We start from the raw sequence: 20,609 nt of genomic DNA, 5'->3' as shown, positions 1-20,609 counted from the left end.
GCTGCTCAATAAACATTTTTATTATCAATTTTGAAAACAGTTATGCTGCTTAATATTTTTGTGGAAACAGTTAAACACTTTTTCAGAATTCTTTGATGGACAGAAGTTCAAAAGAACAGAATTTATTTGAAATTTACAATAAATTGTAAATGTCTTTATTGCCACTTTTGAGCAATTTAATACATCCTTGCTAAATAAAAGTTTTAATTTCTTTATTTAAAAAAGCATACATGGTATCATTTTTACAATGAATTGTGGTACCTAATTACTTTATTACCATAGAACCGTATCAAATACGTCTTGTGTAAAAGTGTGAACTGTACAGCCATCCAGGGTTTGCAACGTTTTTTTGTGTTTTTTTTTACATTTTGGAAGGAATGAGGTCGATAGCCACATACTGTACCAGCAACACCCTCACTGCCATCATGGCTACCATCAATATCACATGGTCCTCACTGATGTCTCTGGGCAGTCGCAGGTAGTGCAGCTAAATGTGTGTGTGTGTGTGGGGGGGGGGGGGGGGGGGGGGTCTTAGTTACCACGGAAACAAAGTGAGAAAGAGGGAGCCACAGCCACCAAAAAGAATGAAACTGAGGAGTCAGGAGATCTCCGTTACCATGGAGACAGAGACCAACAGGCAAAATGGACAAAAAGGGTTTGCTAAGAGCTGAGAAAATAACAGAGAAAAGGCCATACATTTTTTTCTAGAAAATATATTTTTTCTAGAATGTTGCTAGAATTAGTCAGACTGGGATTTATCAGTAAGATCTTTCTTATAGTACATTAAACAATAAAGACAGGCTTCATTGTATTTGCCTCATTGTATTTCCTGTTTTACCTCTGGTTCTCCTGAATCCAGATTAGTCTGGATCAGAATCTTGCCAATACAGACGTCTTTCCACACAGCTCTCAGAGCAGGTTCCATGGTCTCACCGGCCCGAAGAATGGACACACCTGTGATCTAGGACACAGGAGGACAAGCGCTGCTTCAAAACCAATATGATTTCAAACAAATATTTTATGAAAAATACTCCTAATTGTGGAATTGAATGTTTTAATGAACAGACACACAATTTAACCCTTTCCCACTAAATCTGCGGCCCTCATACTTTTGGCCTTGCAGTGTCTGGACGAAACAGGCCTGTGAAAAGAACAGATATTTATGTGATGATCCACACAGTACAGCTGAGAAGAAAATATTTTGCTCTGTATTTATTGAGAGGGATGACAAAAGGTCATCAAAATATTTATATTAAAGCAGTAATATTTACATTAATACTTAACCATAAACCATATATTTATATTTATTTTAAAAAGTACTTTCAAATTAACAGGCAAATTTAGTATGATTAATTATAAAAAATGAAATATAAAGTGAATCATTTTTTAAAATAATTTTTCGTGCCAACCGACTTAATTCAATGGCATTTAATGTAATTAATTCATTTAAAATTTAACAATCATATAAGTGTTACTCATTGCAGTTAGTTTGATTAATTAACTGGCATATCACGTAATTCATTCAAATAAAAACTGTAATTAAATATTGCAGTGTGATTAATCAACAGGCCTATATAATTAGTTCAGTTAAAATTTTTGTTGAAGTGATTATTAGAAATTAATTAAATGAATTAACTAAATTCTATTGATATATGTGTGACTAATTGTTACTCATTTGATTAATTAACTGGCATATATACTTAATTCAATTAAAATTTGTATTGATATGTGTTATTAGCAATTAATTAGATTAATTAACTGACATGAAGGCCATGTAATTATTTCCATAAAAAATTTAATCAAGCCTTAGTTATAATTTAAATCACAGATTCAGCTTTAATTGCTCTATAATATCAAACTTTGGCAAAAAATACAATGAGTGGCACACACACACACACACCTTGGAGGGAAAGAAAGACAGCGCGTGTTCAATAAGCAACCGCATAAGTCTCTTTGAGTAGAAGATGAACTCATCACGGCTAGCGTCTTTGTTCCTAAAAACAAACAGAAAAATTGAGGAGGAGTACATAAGAGACGCAGAGAAAAGAGTAAAGCAGGCCAGTGAGTCATTAGCCTGATTCACACATGTGAGGAATTCTGAATGGCAGCCGGAACAGATGAATGGATTCCAAAACACATTTCAACAACAAACATTAACATTTAAAAGTAAGATTTCTTTTGATGTGCTTCTTAGAACTTATTCATATGACACTCACCTAATGATGGTGTGAAGACCACGGACCTGTGGTGTGCTTTCCAACACACTGAGAGACTGAGGAAGCGGCTGGGACTGATGGGCCATGGCCAGGAGCGCCCTGTGTGTGCGTGCATATGAAAGAGAAGAGACATAGAGCTAATCAGCACTCTCAAAGAGAAAAAGATGAATCAAATCCAAATGAAAGCCACTTGTAAACAAGTCCATGACATTTCTAACACTGTCACTAAAGGATCTACGTGGGCAGTTTGTCTTCATTTGAAAACATAATCATGGGTTATAGTACTCTATAAAAAGACTAGCCCAGAGAATATTTTTATATTTTTAAAAAAGTACATTTCTTCATAGAGCGTAAATGTGTTTATATATGAGGGTGTGTGAGAGAAAGAGGATAGGCTTCTCTATCTGACACTAATCTCACGCTGCAGAGAGAATGCATGCAACAGAACAGAGATGATTGATCAGTGAAAACCAGTGAAAGAGAACGAGTGAGAAGGCTGAGAGTGTGAGAGAAATGATCTGTCTTGAGTAAGTACCACAAGGAGAACCATTTACTTACATTTTCCGTAAATTCACAGGCAGAGGGCGCCGTTTTGATGTGTAGTGTGCAAAAATATGAAGGATGCTGAAGTCTATTCAACATGCCACAAAGAGTTTGGCATATTGCATTAATTGGACTTGACTGGAATGCTTATATTGTAATATTTTAAGAACTAAATGTAAATGAGTTTTTGTCAGAGACTTTGAGTCCTTATGAAAAGAAAGAACTAACCAGTAAATAAAGGGCTGGAAAAATGTATAAGATTATTTCACAGGACATACCGTAATGCCCTTTTTCACTCACCTCTTCTAGCTGGCTGTGAACATACTCAACGTAATGCCCTTTTTCACTCACCTCTTCTAGCTGGCTGTGAACATGCTGTACGATCAGGTCAATGGCCACCATGTTGCCTCCACCTGTGTGTGAAGGAGAGAAATTAATAATTGTAACATCTGCGAACTGCAATTATTCACTGCAGAAATGCATATATGCTGAACTCAACACGTGGCACTACAATGTCTGCAAGTCTCATGGTGGGTTCGATATACTGCTCAAAGGCTGGTTTTACAAATTCATTGTATAATGACACCCTCAATGTCGCATCCTCTCTCTGTGATGTCCCTCCTCAGCCGCCGTACCAGCCGAATATATGAATCTGTATCTACAAAAATCTTCATGTCCATCAGCTGCAAAAAAGAGAGAGAGAGAGAGAGAGAGAGAGAGAGAGAGAGATGACTTACCAACAGAAAGTTTAAGGCTGAAGAAATATTATGCTTTCAGTTGTAGGATATAGTGACAGATATTTTTACACTCAGACCAAGATCAAAGTGTAAGTAATCAATATTACTTTAATAGTCAATATAAACAAAATAAGAAATGTGTACATTTTAAATGCATTTACTAGAAAATTTTTTAATTTAGTCAACTTTTAGGAGCACATTAGCATATAGATCCTATCCCTATTCTATTCTATATTGGACTAAAAGCCACAAAAGCCAAATTTTAATTTCATGTGATCCCTTTAAGATAAATCTGTGATAAATGGTCCCTCCTCAATATCTCCCTTACTTCATCGCCAAAAAATTTTTATCACTTACTTTGCTTTTAATTTTTATCAGTATTTACGAAACATTCAGAAACCGCAACATTTCATCATACCTGCAAGAGCTCTTTGTCTGCAAAGGACAAGATGCCTTCAAAGATAATGACGCTAGCACCATAGACATTTTTCTGGAAGAGTTTGAAATGAAAAAGCAAAGACCATCAAACAAACTGAAATATTTTCCATGCCACTATTATAAATTATGACTGTATCTGGGGTGTAAATTTTTTATATACTTCTGGAAAGTATGTGAAACATCTCCCACACACACTCACCCAGTCTTTCTGGCGTCCATGTGTAGTGAAGTCATAGACTGGGATTTTTACACTTTGACCCTGTTTAAGTTTCCGCAGCGTGGTCACAAGCAGCTCAAAGTCGAAAGCTCCTGGATGGTCAAAGTTATAGTCATTGCTGGCAGCCAGAGCTTGTTCCTCTGGAGACAGGACCTGCAGATGGGGAACATAAAGGTTGCATGTCTGATCACTGGTGAGGGCGGCACAGACACCAGAAAGATCACAATCCTGCCCTATCACCATATGTGCTTTAACAGCAATGCAAGGGATACCATTTTATTCTGATCACATACATCATGGCATCTGAGGCTGTTATTAATATGTGAGTATTTGTGAAAACATGTCAGGGGCTACATAAAATTAAAATAAAAATAAAAAGACACAGTTCGTCCAAATATGAAAATTCTGTTATTTACTCATGTTGTATCAAACCTTTATATTGTTGCTGTTTTTGTTTATTGTTGAGTTGAAGAAGGAAGGAGAGGGATTACAAAAACTTTCAGAAGCACTCGATTTACCAGATTAACTTCACATGGTGGACCAATCACTCTTTCAGATCTCACCTTATAAAATGAGTCCATAGACAGCAAAACCACCCAAGGAACATCCAAAGCTTCAATGATTTTATTGGCTACAGTAGTTTTTCCAGAGGCACTGCCACCACACAAACCTATAATAACATGATTACTTCATTCAAACATTCACATTTATCCAAATCTAGTTAAAGGGATAGTTCACCCAAAAATGAAAATTCTGTCATCATTTACTCACCCTCTTCACAATCAAAACATATATGAGTTGCTTTCATATGTTAAACATAAAAGAAGATATTTTGAAGATTGCTGGTAATCAAACAGTTGGTGGTTGCCATTGACTTCCATAGTATTTTTTTCCATTCATTGGAATCATTTAATTAGGTGTTTCTCATAAAATTCCTTAGTTAAATAAATTTGTAAGTAAAAAAAAAATACAGATCCAAAACCCAGTGGATAGCAAAAGATATTTGAACATCAAAGGAGGTTGACTGACAAAAGTTTTCATATTTCTGTCTGAAAAAATACCCAAAATATATCACCTTGACCACAGGGCCATATCCAATTTTTGGTACAATTGCTTTAGAAAAAGAGCATACGCTCCCTAATACTACTGAATGCAAGCAACAAGTCATAATTTACAGTAGCGTTTGGTTATTAAAAAAAATCTATTCTTGTTGAGGTAAAGGAGAAACTAAAGAGATATCATTTGTGACTTTCTTTCAATTTGAAAGAGAGATTAAGAAAGAGAAAAAAAACAATCTTTGAGCTGGCCACCTGCAAGACACCTCTTCTCTGAAACTCTTTAAAAGCAAAATATAACTCAATTAATTACAAAAAGAATGTGTATGATCAATTAAAATATAGGTCATAGGACCTGGTATTGTAAAGAATTATTACATACACCACAATATGTTTAAATGCCCGAGTCTATTAAATAGACATCTCAAAGTTTAAATCTCGGTTTGTGATCAGTTAGGATGTGATCTCTCCCATTGTGCACTAATGGGAACACATGCAGCGTCAGCGTCAGGAGGGAGACCTCAGTCTATAGTTCATTTCATTATAGTAATAACGCGCCATTAGCGCGCAGCAGCCGCATGCTGAAACTGGGGCAGGAGGGAAGAAGGAAGGAGGTTAACTATGATTTAAGTTCCTATAATGATTTTATTTTTCATCATCAGAAAGATGAAACGTTGCATTCCACAGTATGAATAATCGTTCCATAACATGCCAAAAATGATTATTAATTGGCTCGATGTGGGATCAACAGATAGTAATGTCAGAGGTGCACCTGTGTCAAAACGCATTGACTCTTTCTCCTATAATTTATCTAGGCCATAGCCTATGTAGAATGGGTGGACCGCATACAGCTGTATTGTGATACCTGTTCAATCGGCACGAGTTTTTCCTTCTGAACTTTATCTCACACATAACTCTCCACTCATATCCGATCGCCATGAAGCTGCACTCTCAGCGGTCAATACCTCACGAAACGAATTATGGGGAATGTAGTTTCGGCCCGCTCTTCTTTTTCTGCGGAGCTGTTGCCTGGAAAGTATCTTTTAAAACATTTTAAATGCCAGTGCACTTCCTACAGTATTAGAAGAATGTTTCTGCCTAACCTTGACAGAAAACGTATACTCAAATCTAATATATCACAAGCTGAGTCATGGTGTCACAACACTTAATCCAAATTAAGGAATCAGACTCCTTGCTTTACTTGAAATAATACATCAAACTCTTCACAAAATAATGTATGAATAGTTTTATGCAGTTTTGCATGTCCCAAACCACTTTCAGGTTCTCACACCGTATCATCTTGATGTTTTGTTGTGGGTTTTTTGAATGGTCTTTTGGGCAAGTCCACTCTTGAGACTTTTTTAGGCTCCAATGCAGCATGTCATCTTTGTTTTTTTTACATCTGTCATCTACAGTTCTCTCAGACACTTAAAGAGCTTTATAATTTACACAACATAAACACAGCTTTTGTGGCCAAAGATACTTATCATTTCATTGTAAATGCTGTCGTCATTGTCACATGGGGAACTAGTTTGGACACATTTTAACTTTTGTTCCCAGAGACAAAATCATCTTAAGTTAAAAAACAACAACAGCTGTCACAAATCTAAAACAGGCAGTCTAGTTGGATTCACAGTACAAATGCAGGTTTGAATCATTTAGGTTTACATCTAACGTGAAATGAGTCCTGGAACACCTAAGAAATGGACACATTTTGCTTACGTAGAACCACAATCTTGACCGGCACGTTTGAGGGCACATCTGGCAAAGTCACATTCCAGCAGAAAATAGTTAGCAAGCTTGTTTCTGTGGTTGAAAGTTCACAATATAGCTTTTAATATAGCAATTTCTGACAGTGTTACCAGACATAATTGTAGAAGGTCTTGTAGACTTTAAAGTGGAACTGAGTTTTTACAAAATCCATAGAGCTTTGGTACAGCCAGCTGGGTCTGCCTTTATCAGGAATAAAGATTCAAGATTCGTCTGCAGTTTGTTTGCATTTCGAAGCAGATTTGGGATTGATAAATCATGGGTGCACAACATGAAAGCTCCTTGTGTAGATCTCCTTTGGTATGTGTTTTCTTTAAGCGTAGTGAGAATGTGGGGGTTGAGCTGTATAACTGAAACCTGTCCCCGTGTCCCAGCCCATGACAGCTCCAGTCAAATGTCTCTGGCCTCAGCCTGACCAAACACACTGATGTCCCTTCAGTGCAGTCAGTCTGGTAGAACTGCCCTACGCATGGTTGAAGCTATGACAGGTTTCCAGATAGCCCTGGAAAACAGAAGGAAAGTGAGGGATGGAGAGAAAAAGCATGAATGAGTGAATGAATCTAAAATGTCTCATAGTAGCTCTCCAGTGGCAACCTACACACATATCAGTGCTATGGTGGACATCAAAATTGAGGAATCAGTTTTCTCTCTGGGTTTGGGATTTTAATATACACCATGTTTCAAAAGTCTGGGGTCAATAAGATTTTGTCTTTAAATGTATACTTGAAGGATGCATTGAATTGATCTGAAGTGACAGAAAACAAATACAATAATAAAAATAAAAACTATTTCAAATAAAAACAAATTCCAAATAAAAACAAATAATCAAAATAAAATTAAAAAAAAAAAAACAAAACAAAACTGTTTCAGCATTGATAATAATAAGAAATGTTTCTTGAACACAAAATCAGCATCTTGGAATGATTTCTGTTTTGCCATTACAGGAATAAAATAATATTTTTAAAATATATAATAAAACAGAAAAGAGTTGTTTTAAATGGCAATAATATTTCACAATTTTACTGTTTTTGCTATATTTTTGATCAAATAAATGCAGACTTGGCAAGCATAAGAGACTTCTTTCAAAAACATTAAAAATATAAATTTTACCGACCCCAAACTTGAGACTATCAACAAGCAACCAATTTCTTAGAATTTTTATTTGTCGCAACTAACTGTTCATCATATTACAGTCATAAATGTTTATAAATAAATAAATAAATACATAAATTTCATACTGTAAGCACAATGGTTATTTTGTTCCAATGACTGCCCTAGTTTTATATTTTCCTTCAGGTTTATTCATCTGACATAACTCCAATAGTGGGTAGAAAAAAGATGTAGTCAACTAAACACAATGTAAATGTTTCCTAAATATTATTTTAATCACTTCTTTTGTCTTACGTTGTTGGAAAGGGTGTCCCTTGCAAGAGGATCAACATATTTGGGCATCCCTGTTATCAAAAAATGTAAACTCCCCTGCACTAAAGCATAAAATAAAGCTGCTAGGGAAACATAAGTAGGCACAAATACACCAACTTTCATAACTTTCATTTTCCATTATGCAAACTTTATTGCTTTTAGGTCCTGTCACCTGCTGCAGAATATTTCTTCCTCATATTTGTGCTTTATTCTCACACACACACACACCTCTGCTTAGCAGCTGTAAGTTGCGCCCTTCCTCTTGTACTTGTAGTTGTAGAACCTGCTGGAGAAGCTCTTGTCTCAGAGTCTCCTGAACCAAACCCATCCGCTCTAACTTCTCTCCATTCAATCTCAAGAGAGCACGACCTGACAAAGACAAAGTGACAGAGAGAGAGACAATTTCAGTAGACATGAGCTCTTTGGAAACACACAAGCTCTGCAGTCTCTGCATTATGTATGCACAGTTTTGCTGGCAGCTATAAACAAATTACAGCATTGCAAATCCCTCTAAGTTATTATCTCCATGTTCCCAGTGATCTTTGCATATGTAACTATGGTAACATGCTGTGTGGAACTGCTGCCTGAGGACATAGGCCGCCCCGGGTTCATTTCCCACTTTGTTTCCAACTGAGCCTCTCGTGCTGTGACTCTAAACACTTCAGTCCACAGCCTTGCAGATGAAACAATGCACCTGTCTTTTGGCCATATGTTTTTTTATCTACCTATATTCCTTTTTCTCAATTTCCTTTTCTATGGATCTCACCCAGGGTGTCTGTGATCTTGATGCTTTGTGTCCACCGAGAGAGAAAAGAGAATTTGTGGGGGACGTGAAGACAAACGAGACCCTAGTGAACAAGTGTGAGTCGTATATTCACACTATAATTCTACAAACCCTAGAAAAACATGGTAAAATAATAAAGAAGGATATCATTATGGCCAGCGAGTCCTGGCTGCAGCTTTCCCCATTGATGGCCAATAGAAAATACTAATTTCTTTCAAAAGTTTGTGTCAGTAAAATAAAATGTTTTTGAAAGGTTTTTATGCTCACTAAGGTTGCAATAATTTGATCAAAAATACAGCAAAAATTATAATATTGTGAAATATTATTACAATTTGAAAATTTTTCTATTTTAATATATTTTGATAATGTATTCCTGTGATGGCAAAGCTGAATTTTTGTGCTGTGTTGGCATGCAGTACATAAAGGTGATTTTGTGCAAGGTCACTGTGATGTGAGATTTTACACAGAATGCAATTCCATATGAATAATGGCTTACAGGTTAAAATCAATTGGGGATATATTTAATTATATACAATAACTACAACAGTTCTTTTGTTTTACATTGGTTAACACACCTGTAATGGCGTGGTGGGAGAAGACTTCAACATAGGTCAAATAGTTGTGTGGACAGTGCTTCTTCAACCATCTGCACACATCCTGCTGAGACCACAGAACCACTGGCCTGGAGAGACACGGCAAGGTGGGGCTGGTGTGGTAAACAGAGTAAGATTCACCTGAATGTAACTGAAAGAGAAAGAAATAGAGCATGAGAAAGGAAGAGACAGGGAAACTAATTTAAATATGCATTTCACAGTGAAGTGGCATAGAAAAACAAATATCAAATTGTGACGGAACTGTATGTATCCTTCTGGAGTCCTACCACGCATGAATGCACAACGTTTTATAGCACTTCTAATTTGAAACCATTCTCTAGCAGAATTAAAAAAAGAAGTATATAAACAGATAAATAGCTCTCCCTCCTGCTAAGAATTATTATTATTTTTTTTTTAAATAACTGTGTTCCATGTCATGCACCGGCAGTGATTAAGATGGATGCTTTCATCTTACACAGCCACCTGATTGGCTGCCTAACGGATGCGGCCGTGATTCTGCACACTGAGCTGTATAAATGAAGGCTATTCTAGAATGATTAGCATTCGTTACAATGGCTGCACTAGTGACATGAGCCACAATAACACTCGCTTGACCTTCATCACACTTTCATATGATCACAGACTAATTACACAAAATCATCCTGCAAAGATAATTCCAGCAAATCATCCACATTTAGAGCGAGTGAGAGTTTATGAGGGCTAATGAAACTGAGTTTAATGTATCTTTGACATATAATATTATTATGTTTGTTTACAGTGACACCAAAAAAGCATTGCTAATATTTAAACTACAGTTCAGAAGTTTGGGGTCAGAAAGATTTTTTTTTTTTTAAAGAAATAAATTTTTTTATTTAGCAAGGACACAATCAATTGATCAAAAGTGACAGTGAAGACATTTATAGGGTTGCAATAGATTTTATAAGATTACAAAAGATTTTTATTTAAAATAAATGCTTTCGATTCATTAAAGAATCCTGAAAAAAGGTATTCTGGTTTTTACAAAAATATTTAGCAGCACAACTGTTGTCACCATTGACAATAATAATAGTTTCTTGAGATGAAAATCAGAGACTTTTTTAAAAAACATTAAAAAAAAAATCTTTCTGACCTCAAACTTTTGAATGGTACTGTACAGGATTAAAAGCAGTATCATAAAACTTCCAAAGTGACCCAATAAATGGGGTCTGATAGCAGGAAAAGAAAACAATGCCATGTGCTACTAATAAATATTATGTGCCCTTGTCCATTAGTGTTGACACCAGAGACTGTGTATTCAATCTGACTCTTATATAATAAATATATTATTTTCATATTATATTTTACTATTTTCTAATGTGCTATAGGTCGCTGTAAATTCTGGGTACTAAAACAAAACTCATCTCATAATATAACTAAGTTTCATTCCCTGCTTTGCATATTTTCTTCCCTTTCTTTGGTGTTCCATTTCATTAACAGTCATTTATCCTCACAAAATCACCCTCCATTTTCCCACATCTCCCTCTATTTGATTTGTTTTTCTAAGCCATTTGCCGCCATCTGTACCACATCCCTCAAGTTCATCTTCAATTTTCTTTCTCCTTCACAGTTTTTGCCCCATCTCTACTGCTCTCTCTCTCTCTTTCTCCCTAAGGCAGCTTTCTACTTTATGCCTTTGCTGTGTTTGCCCTTGAGGGCAGTGGGGAATTCTTTCTTCAGCAACTGCAGGAAATCACACACATACATTCTTGCACGTGCACATACATGCATGCATGCACACATATAGGCTGCATAAGTGACTGTTCCACTCAGCTGGTCTTGGGCAGGATGCACATTTCTCCAGCAACTGTCTCTGTAGGGCATAAAAACACTGTGGTCCCTCCATGGCTGTAGAACCCCTCTTAAATACTAGTTCATTCAAAAAATGAAAATTTTCTGAAAATGTATTCTCCCTATCCAAGATGTAGATGAGTTTGTTTCTTTTTCGGAACAGATTAACAGATTTCCATCCAAAATTTTATAACATCTTTTTGCTCACACACTCACACCACACACACACAAAAAAAAATACACATTTGAGAAAAAATATATTTCCAAATCCAAATCAAAAAGAAAAATACAAACTCATCTACATCTTGGATGGCCTGTGGGTCAGTAATTGTTTCAGCAAATTTTCATTATTGGGTAAACTATTCCTTTAAGCCCTTCTAGATGAGATTATTAGGCATGTCACTGTCACATTTACATCTTTTTAAGTACCTTATCTCACTATAAACCATGAACATCATTTTGTTTGTGGCTTATAAATGGATCTGTCTAAGTAGCTGTCAAACTTTCCCTATTTTAATGCCCAATATTTGAGATTGCACTCTGTGATATAAAATGGAGACAAGCTGATGCAATCCTTCTTACTCTGCAATGTCCCTATACGCAATGGTATAGATTACAGAATCTGTCAGTGAGAGAGGAATTCACACCAATAAAATGTACAACATTAATTATTTACAGTATGAGTTCCATTCACACAGAACTCAGAGGATCAGTGTAAGCACAATAATGAGAAAATACAAACACCAACCATGAAAAGTGTTCCCCATTACACAAATGCATACATAACAGTCACATTTTTGACTACAATTAGTCAATAGGCACTTGAGTTCCTCATTTCTTCTTTGATCATTCTGCGATGATATGTCTGTGGAAAGTGGTGTCTTGGCAAAGTTTATAGACAATCACAACAGCGCTGATGAAAGTGAGAAAAGATATGTGATAAAAGTGACGTTTTCTGTTTTCTCTTCTTTGTTCACTCTGTATGTGGTGAGATGTCAGTGTGCCTTTCATGTTCTGACATACACAAACCTGCATTGTTGAGAAAAATACTAACAAGTGTAGCTGGGCTGAACAAAGGATTTGTGTATGAAGCCATAAGGGGAAGAGATAAAACAGAGCTGTTTATCTCTCCTGTCACTGTATTCATTAACGATAGTTTAAATTATAAGGCCAAAAAAGTGCAGAGGTTAGTTAGGGTCTCATCAGCTCCTGTTTGGGGTTTTCATGAGGAATAAATGAACATGGACATCTGATCGCACAAGCTTTTGATCATAAATTCACTTTTTGGAAAATCAAAGGCAAACAGTCTGAACCTTCGCCCTCTGATCCGGTTCAGCAAAATGCAACAAATTTAAACCCAAGTTCAGAAGATTCACCTTAAGTCTGGTGTTCCTCTTCCAATTACTCTGGCAAAAAGCAAGATTTGTGAACGATTTAGAAACTACTGAATATTGGTGTTTAAGACTTGAAATAAAACAGATGAGATGATAAAAACAGATGACATTTCTTATCCATTACAAAATAATAATATATAATAATATATAGTTGATGTTATTTTGATCTTTGTATCATAAGTATAATATTTTTTTTTACAAAACTATTAAGCAGCACAACCATTTTCAAAATTGATAGTAATAAGAATTGTTACTTGAGCTCCAAATCAGCATATTACAATGATTTCTGAAGAGACTTTTAAAAATATTTTCAAAACTTAGTGACCCCAAAGTATATACATTGTGTACTATACTATATAAAAATTATACTACGCTATATGTTAAATAAAATAAATTAAAGGCAGCTTCTATTTAATGTCTTAGTAACATTTTAATTTAGCAAAAATGTTTAAACCCTCTATTTAATCCACTAAACACAAAATTTACAAATGAACAGTACCTCTGCTAATTTCACTGAGAAGATAAAAACTAATTTAGCACTAGAAAAACAGAAATGTAAAAGTAAATGGAAATGACCACAGAACACTGGATTTGCCTCAAGTAATTACTTTTGAATACTATTAATTTAAATGCAGAACACAAACTCATTAAGATAATATCTATCTCAGTTTAACAAAATCAGGTTTGGGTCTTAGAAGTATGTGCAAACCTGTTGTAAAATCTAAGATTAGTCTAATTGTGCGGGCGAGACTGCTTTGACCCGCAAAGCTCTCCAGACCCGACAAGAAGCACTTACTTCGTTAATATGCTAATGCAGAAGATCAAATGAAGTTAAAAACACACATTACGACCCATATCTTTGCTTTCAGTGCTTAAATCAGCAGTGCCCATGTGACCTGAGGCCCACAAGCCATGTGGAGAGTGGTCTCTCTCTTCTCTACCCACTGGCCTAACAGCATCTTACTCATTCTCTACAAACTAAACACGCTTTTAGATGGATGGCTAAAGAGAGAAAGGAAGTGTTTTGTTGCCAGACCCCCTCCTCCACCTTTTTTTAATGCACAGGTTTTCATACAAGTGCATTTCTGAAAGGCGAAAAAAAATTCCCACTATTAATAATGCAACAACGGACAGCCATACATACATGATATTAGTGCACAAATGACATCTTTAAAGACTAAAGTATGGAATAACTAAAAGCACCATGCCATTAGCTCTGCTGTACAAAACTATAGCTTCTACTGCCTACTTTGCAATTTTTCACAGCTAGCACATACATTTTCACTGCAAATAGTGAAGTTACTAGTTACTTATCCTTTCATATGATATATGAATATGGTAATCAGCTGGCTACATTTTTGAGTAGCTTGCCCAACACTGGTCTTTCTCAATGTCCTCTTAAGACCAGTTTCAACATAGTGTGAAAGTGCACTAGAAAGAGCTTTAGTTTGTATAATTAAGTCATGTTAATGAGATACAAAATGATGATCCTTTGAAGCTGATACAGGGAATACATAAAAAACCATTTTGCTTCATTCTTATCCTTTATTATTTGATCTAAAGAAGAGTAATGTGTGTCTTTCTTATGATCAATGTGACTTTTAAAGACAAAAGACTCTTATCACAGATTGCGATGATATTGTTAATTTTTTTCAAAAATACATTTATAATTCTATGTTATATTACCATCAAATCACATATTGTATTGCCAAATTACACATATATTGGCATCAAATTACAAAAAAATAGTTGCAAGTGTGTTTCTAAAATAATGACTGAAATACTGCCCATAAATTAAGACATCTTTCTCTGTTCGGACTTCCATAATCAATCTCTATTTTTTTTTTCTCTTTTGGAAAGTCATGAAAATGCTATTGTGAAGTGTTTTCTTTTGCTATTGGAGCAAATTGGAATAAAAAATTATATATATTTGTTAAGCTCCTGTTCACAACTAAAGAAGCTAACCCAACTATGATGACTTCTGCTTCTGAAATCCCCGGAAATGGGAAAAGGCTCATATTCAGATGGACTGAGACGTTTTGTTAAAGATTTCCTTCTTGGTTTCACCTGCAGTCCTTCCGTTCCAGGCTGCTGGAGTAGTTTGACCGTTCGGCCACCGGCTGTTTTGCGGCTGTGCCCCTCATGCCAGGTAAGGTTTCCACCTGCACAACGACTCAGCTGGTACTTAAAGTCCTCTGGAAGTGCCCTGTACTCCACCGCAGGACGACAAAAAGTAAAACTAGAGGCCGCTGCGATAGAAACAGAGAAATTTGGCATTTATTCATTCATTTAAACACACACACACACACATTCCATCCTTCTTACTTACATTTTCACTTCCCTCTTCAGAAAGACACAGACTATTAAGATGTGCAGCAGCACTGTTCATTGTCAGTTATCAGTCATGCAGCAACCTAGCCTTGTAGGAGATTCAGTTTGAGGACTGCATTTGTCATCAGGGTTTTGGTGGTTCAAAGAGTTTAAGGTTTAAGGTTTAGGCTTAAGTAAAAGCAAATAAGAAATGTCTGAATGACCCATATCTCCTGCGGCTGACTGGGTGGATTGGATTCTTCCCAGAATAATTCCTAAAGACGCTAGTCAGCAAAACTAATTGGGAAAATTATGCATTAGCGTGTCAGAGGGTGATAAAAAAGCAGAATATTGGTAGCCTGTGGGGTAATCTAACAAAAAGCATATGAGGCTCCAGATTTCCAGGAAGGAAAGCTTTAAGTGCTCCTAAATACCGAACACCTCAGAAACATCAGTTCTTGCTGAGCTAGACAAAACTAGCATTTGCAATTCATGAAACAGCTAACAGAAAAACTAATTAACAAAGACATCTTCAAGGATCGTCCTGGTATAAAATATGCTTTAAAGGAATTTTTTTGGAACACCAAAGAAGATATTTTTGAAAAATGTTTCAGTGTTGTTTTTGGCAGGGTTTTATAGTTAACTAAAACTAAAAAAAATCTAATAATATAAAAGTTTTATTTCAGGTGGTTGCCAAGGCAATATCTCACACTTTAGTTTAAAAAAGTAACTAAAACTGAAATAAAAGAATCTCAGTGATACTAAAATAATAAATGTTTTTGGACCCCACTGTCATTCGTTATATGAACTAAACCATTGAAATTCTTCTAAATATCTTTGTGTTCAACAAAAGAATGTGAATCATACAGGTCTGGAACAACATGAGTAAATGATGACAGAATTTTCATTTGTCCCCTTAACACACACACACAAACACACACACACACACACACACAAAAGACAGTATACATACATTTAGCTGTGAGAGTAAACCTGTTAAAAAATTTGCATATTTCTAAAAACAATACAGCAGACCAACACAGCATAGTTTCACTCAACTGGTGACTGTAAATGAGTCAGTGGGCAGCATAAGCAGATTTTTTTCCAGAAGCTAAAAGAGGGCAGTGCATAACAGACATAGACAGGGAGACGGTGTGCATTTGTGCTCATTAAAACCTCACACTTCTAATAACCACTTTAGCCTTTGCACAAATGAGAGGGAGAGACTATAAGTTTGTGTGTGTTGGAAGGTGGAGGCCTGGATGAAATAAAAGGGATGTCTTTTGCTCTCGTTCCCTGCAGCCTCACAGGCGGCTACAAAGGCTGTCCTCATCAAGAGTGCATGGGGGATGTCTGCCTGTATGAATGCATTTGGGATGGAGTCATAGATGAACACAGTCTTTCATCACAGTGCCTCTGAAGCAGACATTAGAGAGATGTGGCACTACTGTGGCTGGAGGGTGAAAACACGTCAAGGCCTGTTAGTCCTGGACAGATGTTGCCCTTATTTTGTATTTATTTGTGCACAAAAATATGTGCTCCTAAATCTAGAAACAGTATATACTCCTGAAAACTTATGCTTGACCCACTAAAGGGAAAATGGAAAGGTATATATATATCTATAGGCAGCAGAGTTTTATATGTACATTTGTGTTCAGAAGTTTCAGATTTGTGTGATTTTTTCTTTTTGAAAGAAGTTTTTATGCTCAACAGGGCTGCATTTATTTGAACAGAAATACAGTAAAACAGTAATATTTGTAATATGATGTGAAATATTTTTATTTTATATTGTGAAATATTACAATTTTAAAATAACTGTTTTCTATTTGAATATAATTTTAAATATAATTTACTCCTGTGGTGGCAATACTGATTTTCCTTGCTGAATAATGTTATTTATTAATATATTATATATATATATATATTGACCCCAAACTTTTGAATAAAAGTGTATGCGTCTCTTGTATTAAAAACGTATCTATGTTCAAGGCCGTAACCATCTTAAATTATAATATTCTTAGATTAATATATATATATAGTATTATAACAGTAAAGTTTGTCCATGGCTGATTTGTAAAAAGAGTAATTTATTTATTAAAACAATCATGTAGTTCCAAACTTGTAAGACTTTCTTTTATTTTGTAAAACACAAAATGAGCAAAATGTGTGTGTCATTCTGATTCAGTGAATGGAAAAAAGCAGCATCACCACCTCCATTTGTGGTCTACAGAAGAAATAAAATGGCAAAAAGTTCAGAATGACACGAGTGTGAGTACATGATGACACAATTCTTTTAGGTTTTACTATTACTTTAAACTATTACATTTGAAAGTCTTGTATATATGGTTACAGCCAGGCTTCATGGCCAAGCACATGTGGCCCATTTCATTGCATGTGTCAATAAAAAAAATTAATCTAAATCTATATTATATCTAGATATCCATCATCCATGACAGCTCTTCATTCCCTGAAGCACATAATTAAATCCAGACCAAGGTGTTTTTCTCACCTGCTGCACCCACTGGACTGAACTAACGATGTGGTCTCTTGTGAGAAACCAAGCAAGTGTGCCAGAGATCTCTGAACAGCATGAGGGGTCTGGACTTTGGGAAGGGAGAGAAACACAACATCTGTGTGGAGTAATGAGCTACAGACTGAAAGATAGAGAAATGTGGAGCAGAAGCTGCTTCAGATCTGTTTGGCCTCATTAGCTATGCTGATGAATGTGATAATGAATATGCAAGCCTTTATTAAAGTGGTGTAGCACACAAACCGCTCAACAGGTAACTGGTTCACTAAAAAACTACGGAAATTAGAGATAGTTGTATTGTGTCCTGTGATTTCAAACAGTTCTAGGTTTGAATGTGTGAGGGAAAAGGAAAAAGAGAGAGCTTTCTTTTGAGGTTTTGAAGGACATGTTGAGACGAGGAATGGTGTGCAGGGTTTTGTCAATGAGAAGCCACGATTACAAGTCATGTCAACACCTTTCAGTTTACACAAAGAAAATCATAAAATGTTCAAAGAAACAGACAGCTAGTAATTCTACTCAGACCTCACAAAATATCAGTATACCAGTATTTTAGCACTTTATGCTCATATTGGAGAGAAGGCGAAAATAAAAACATTATTGCTTGCTTATAAGGGTTTGAGTTTTTGTTTGTTTGTAAGTTCTGTAAATTCAATAACAGCATACACACATTAATTAGGAGACTATAAACATACTTCATTCTTTAAAACCAACCATCTCACTCTGTACAAGGATGTTTTATCCTGAGCAGATATGTCTTTAACTGAAAACAATATCTAATTGGAATTTTAAAAAAGATACATCAAGCTTGCAACGTAATAACTACTACGATCATCTTTATGAATAAAAAAATAAATAATATAATTACCGTCTACTGCCATGTCAATAATCCAGACTCTGCAACAAGCAACACTACTCCTGTTAGATTAAAAGTTGGAAACTGAGGTCTCCCATTTTCCGCCCTTTGCGACTTGAAAATTGTATCTTTAGCAGGTACATCCAGTGTGTAGTGCTCGACTCACGCGCGTCACAGTGTAAAATATGAGAGCAGGCTACACACATCGCGAGCTGCTCATTCTCAGACTGACGCCTCCTCCCGCGCACACTGCTCACCTCAACCAGCTCTGTTATGAAGCCTTTTCATATTTGTTAAGAAACCGCCTCTTTATTAAGTAATTTATGTAATATATTTAAATTGTACTATCTCTTAAATAAAATAATTAAAATCTAATATATATCATAAATAAATAAAATATATGATTGTTTAATGACAGAAATGGGCTTTGATGATTGCCTCTTAAATCTACATATTTAAAAAGTAATTAAAATGTGCAAATCATGTGGAAACCCCCTAGCATGGTGTATTCGCTACTTTCTTTCCAGTCATGATATTTGTAACCAACGGGGTGTTTCGTGAGAAACGGTCGTCTGATTCTCTCTCACGTCCCCGCGGCAGAACGCGAAGCCTGTAATTAGTCTGTGAACTGCAGCATGCGCTTTATGGAATGTATTTCTGTGACCCTTCAAAAATGTCATCAAAGTTATGAAAATTCATTAAAATCATTATATCGTTAGCTTTATTTACTTAATAGTGAATGACAGGCTGTATTATAGCCTACTACATAATGTTTACAAAAAGATTTGAAAATCCTAACAAATAGACGATATTTTCTTATTACATTATAAACACCAGAGGGAGGCATTTCACCTCAAATCTCCCAGAAAATCTTCAACAAGACCTCACCTAAACTCCATTCTGCTGCTAGAATACGGGTCCTGAGCAGAGGAGCGCATCCGCTTACGAGTTTGCAAAAAACAGTATATCCTGTGAGAATAGGGCCTAAATTACATTAGCATATGCATTAATAAATAAACAGTAAACAATACACACGTCATAAACAGCTGCATTCGCTTCTGAAGAGAGATTTTGAAGTGTTCAGCCGGTGAATATTTTTCTGGGACTGTTCGATTTGAAAAGTTTAAAAATATAAGAAATCGCGGGCAACTGTAAGACGGAACTCTTTTCAAGTGCAGGTAATACAGCTAAATCGTGCCTCGTGGTTACACTATTAATTAATAACGCACATGTAAATTAGCCTCGCAGTTGTTTGCACGTTATCCGTCAACATCCGGGCCAGAAGAAAATACTTAAAGGACTTAAAGCACTAAATGTCTAGAAGTAGGTACTTTACTGTACATACAGTACTCAAACCATTCAGACACCATTCGACATCAATGTGTTGTTTGCAGACTATACTGGCACTGCATTTAAAACACCTTACTGTTAAAATTCCAAAACATATTAGCTTAAATCAGACTCTCAAAAAATAGAATTCAGAAAATCTAAATTTACCATCAGTGTACCTAACTTGTGCATTGACACATTTGCTTTAAATAAAAACCATCTTCTAAATTAATAAATGTAAGTCATGTGAAGTACACACATTTGAAGTGTATTTAATAAGGATAATTGACTAAAACTGTGGGAAACTTGAAACGTTATGTTTGTGGGATTGGAAGTTACAGTATAAGCCTACTTGCTGGGCCATGGGGGTTTCATCTATAAAGGCTTGTCCTGGGCCCTGGGAGTTCAAGTGATGGTCCTGAACACCACAAAAAAAAAATTCCCTTCACAAACAAATATAAATCATTTCATCAATCACTGTTAAAATGAAAATGGTGATAGTATGTCATCCAATACTGAATTTATATTTTGTGTGGAGAAAGAAAGGGGGGGGTTATGGGGAATAAATGGCATACTACGTAGGTCATGCAT

General features: G+C 35.7%; 1 protein-coding gene and 1 pseudogene across 1 annotated transcript; both read right to left on the bottom strand.

The window, feature by feature from the left end:
• Positions 1-191: 191 nt before the first annotated feature.
• On the bottom strand, positions 192-5,243 carry LOC122145994 (annotated as a pseudogene).
• A 215-nt stretch (positions 5,244-5,458) lies between these two features.
• On the bottom strand, positions 5,459-18,895 carry LOC109072775 (sterile alpha motif domain-containing protein 10-like). Its single transcript, XM_019088986.2, has 5 exons — positions 18,702-18,895; positions 15,064-15,245; positions 9,758-9,926; positions 8,627-8,767; positions 5,459-7,478 (listed from the first exon to the last, which is right to left on the bottom strand). The coding sequence occupies exons 1-5, from the start codon at positions 18,712-18,714 to the stop codon at positions 7,456-7,458; spliced, it is 528 nt and encodes a 175-aa protein (XP_018944531.1). The 5' UTR covers positions 18,715-18,895; the 3' UTR covers positions 5,459-7,455.
• Between the last annotated feature and the right edge of the window lie 1,714 nt (positions 18,896-20,609).

The sequence above is a fragment of the Cyprinus carpio genome, chromosome A8 (assembly GCF_018340385.1).
Source record: "Cyprinus carpio isolate SPL01 chromosome A8, ASM1834038v1, whole genome shotgun sequence".
In the NCBI taxonomy this organism is placed as follows: domain Eukaryota; kingdom Metazoa; phylum Chordata; class Actinopteri; order Cypriniformes; family Cyprinidae; genus Cyprinus; species Cyprinus carpio.
The sequence above is the reverse complement of the archived record's forward strand: the minus strand, read 5'-3'. Positions and strand labels throughout refer to the sequence as shown.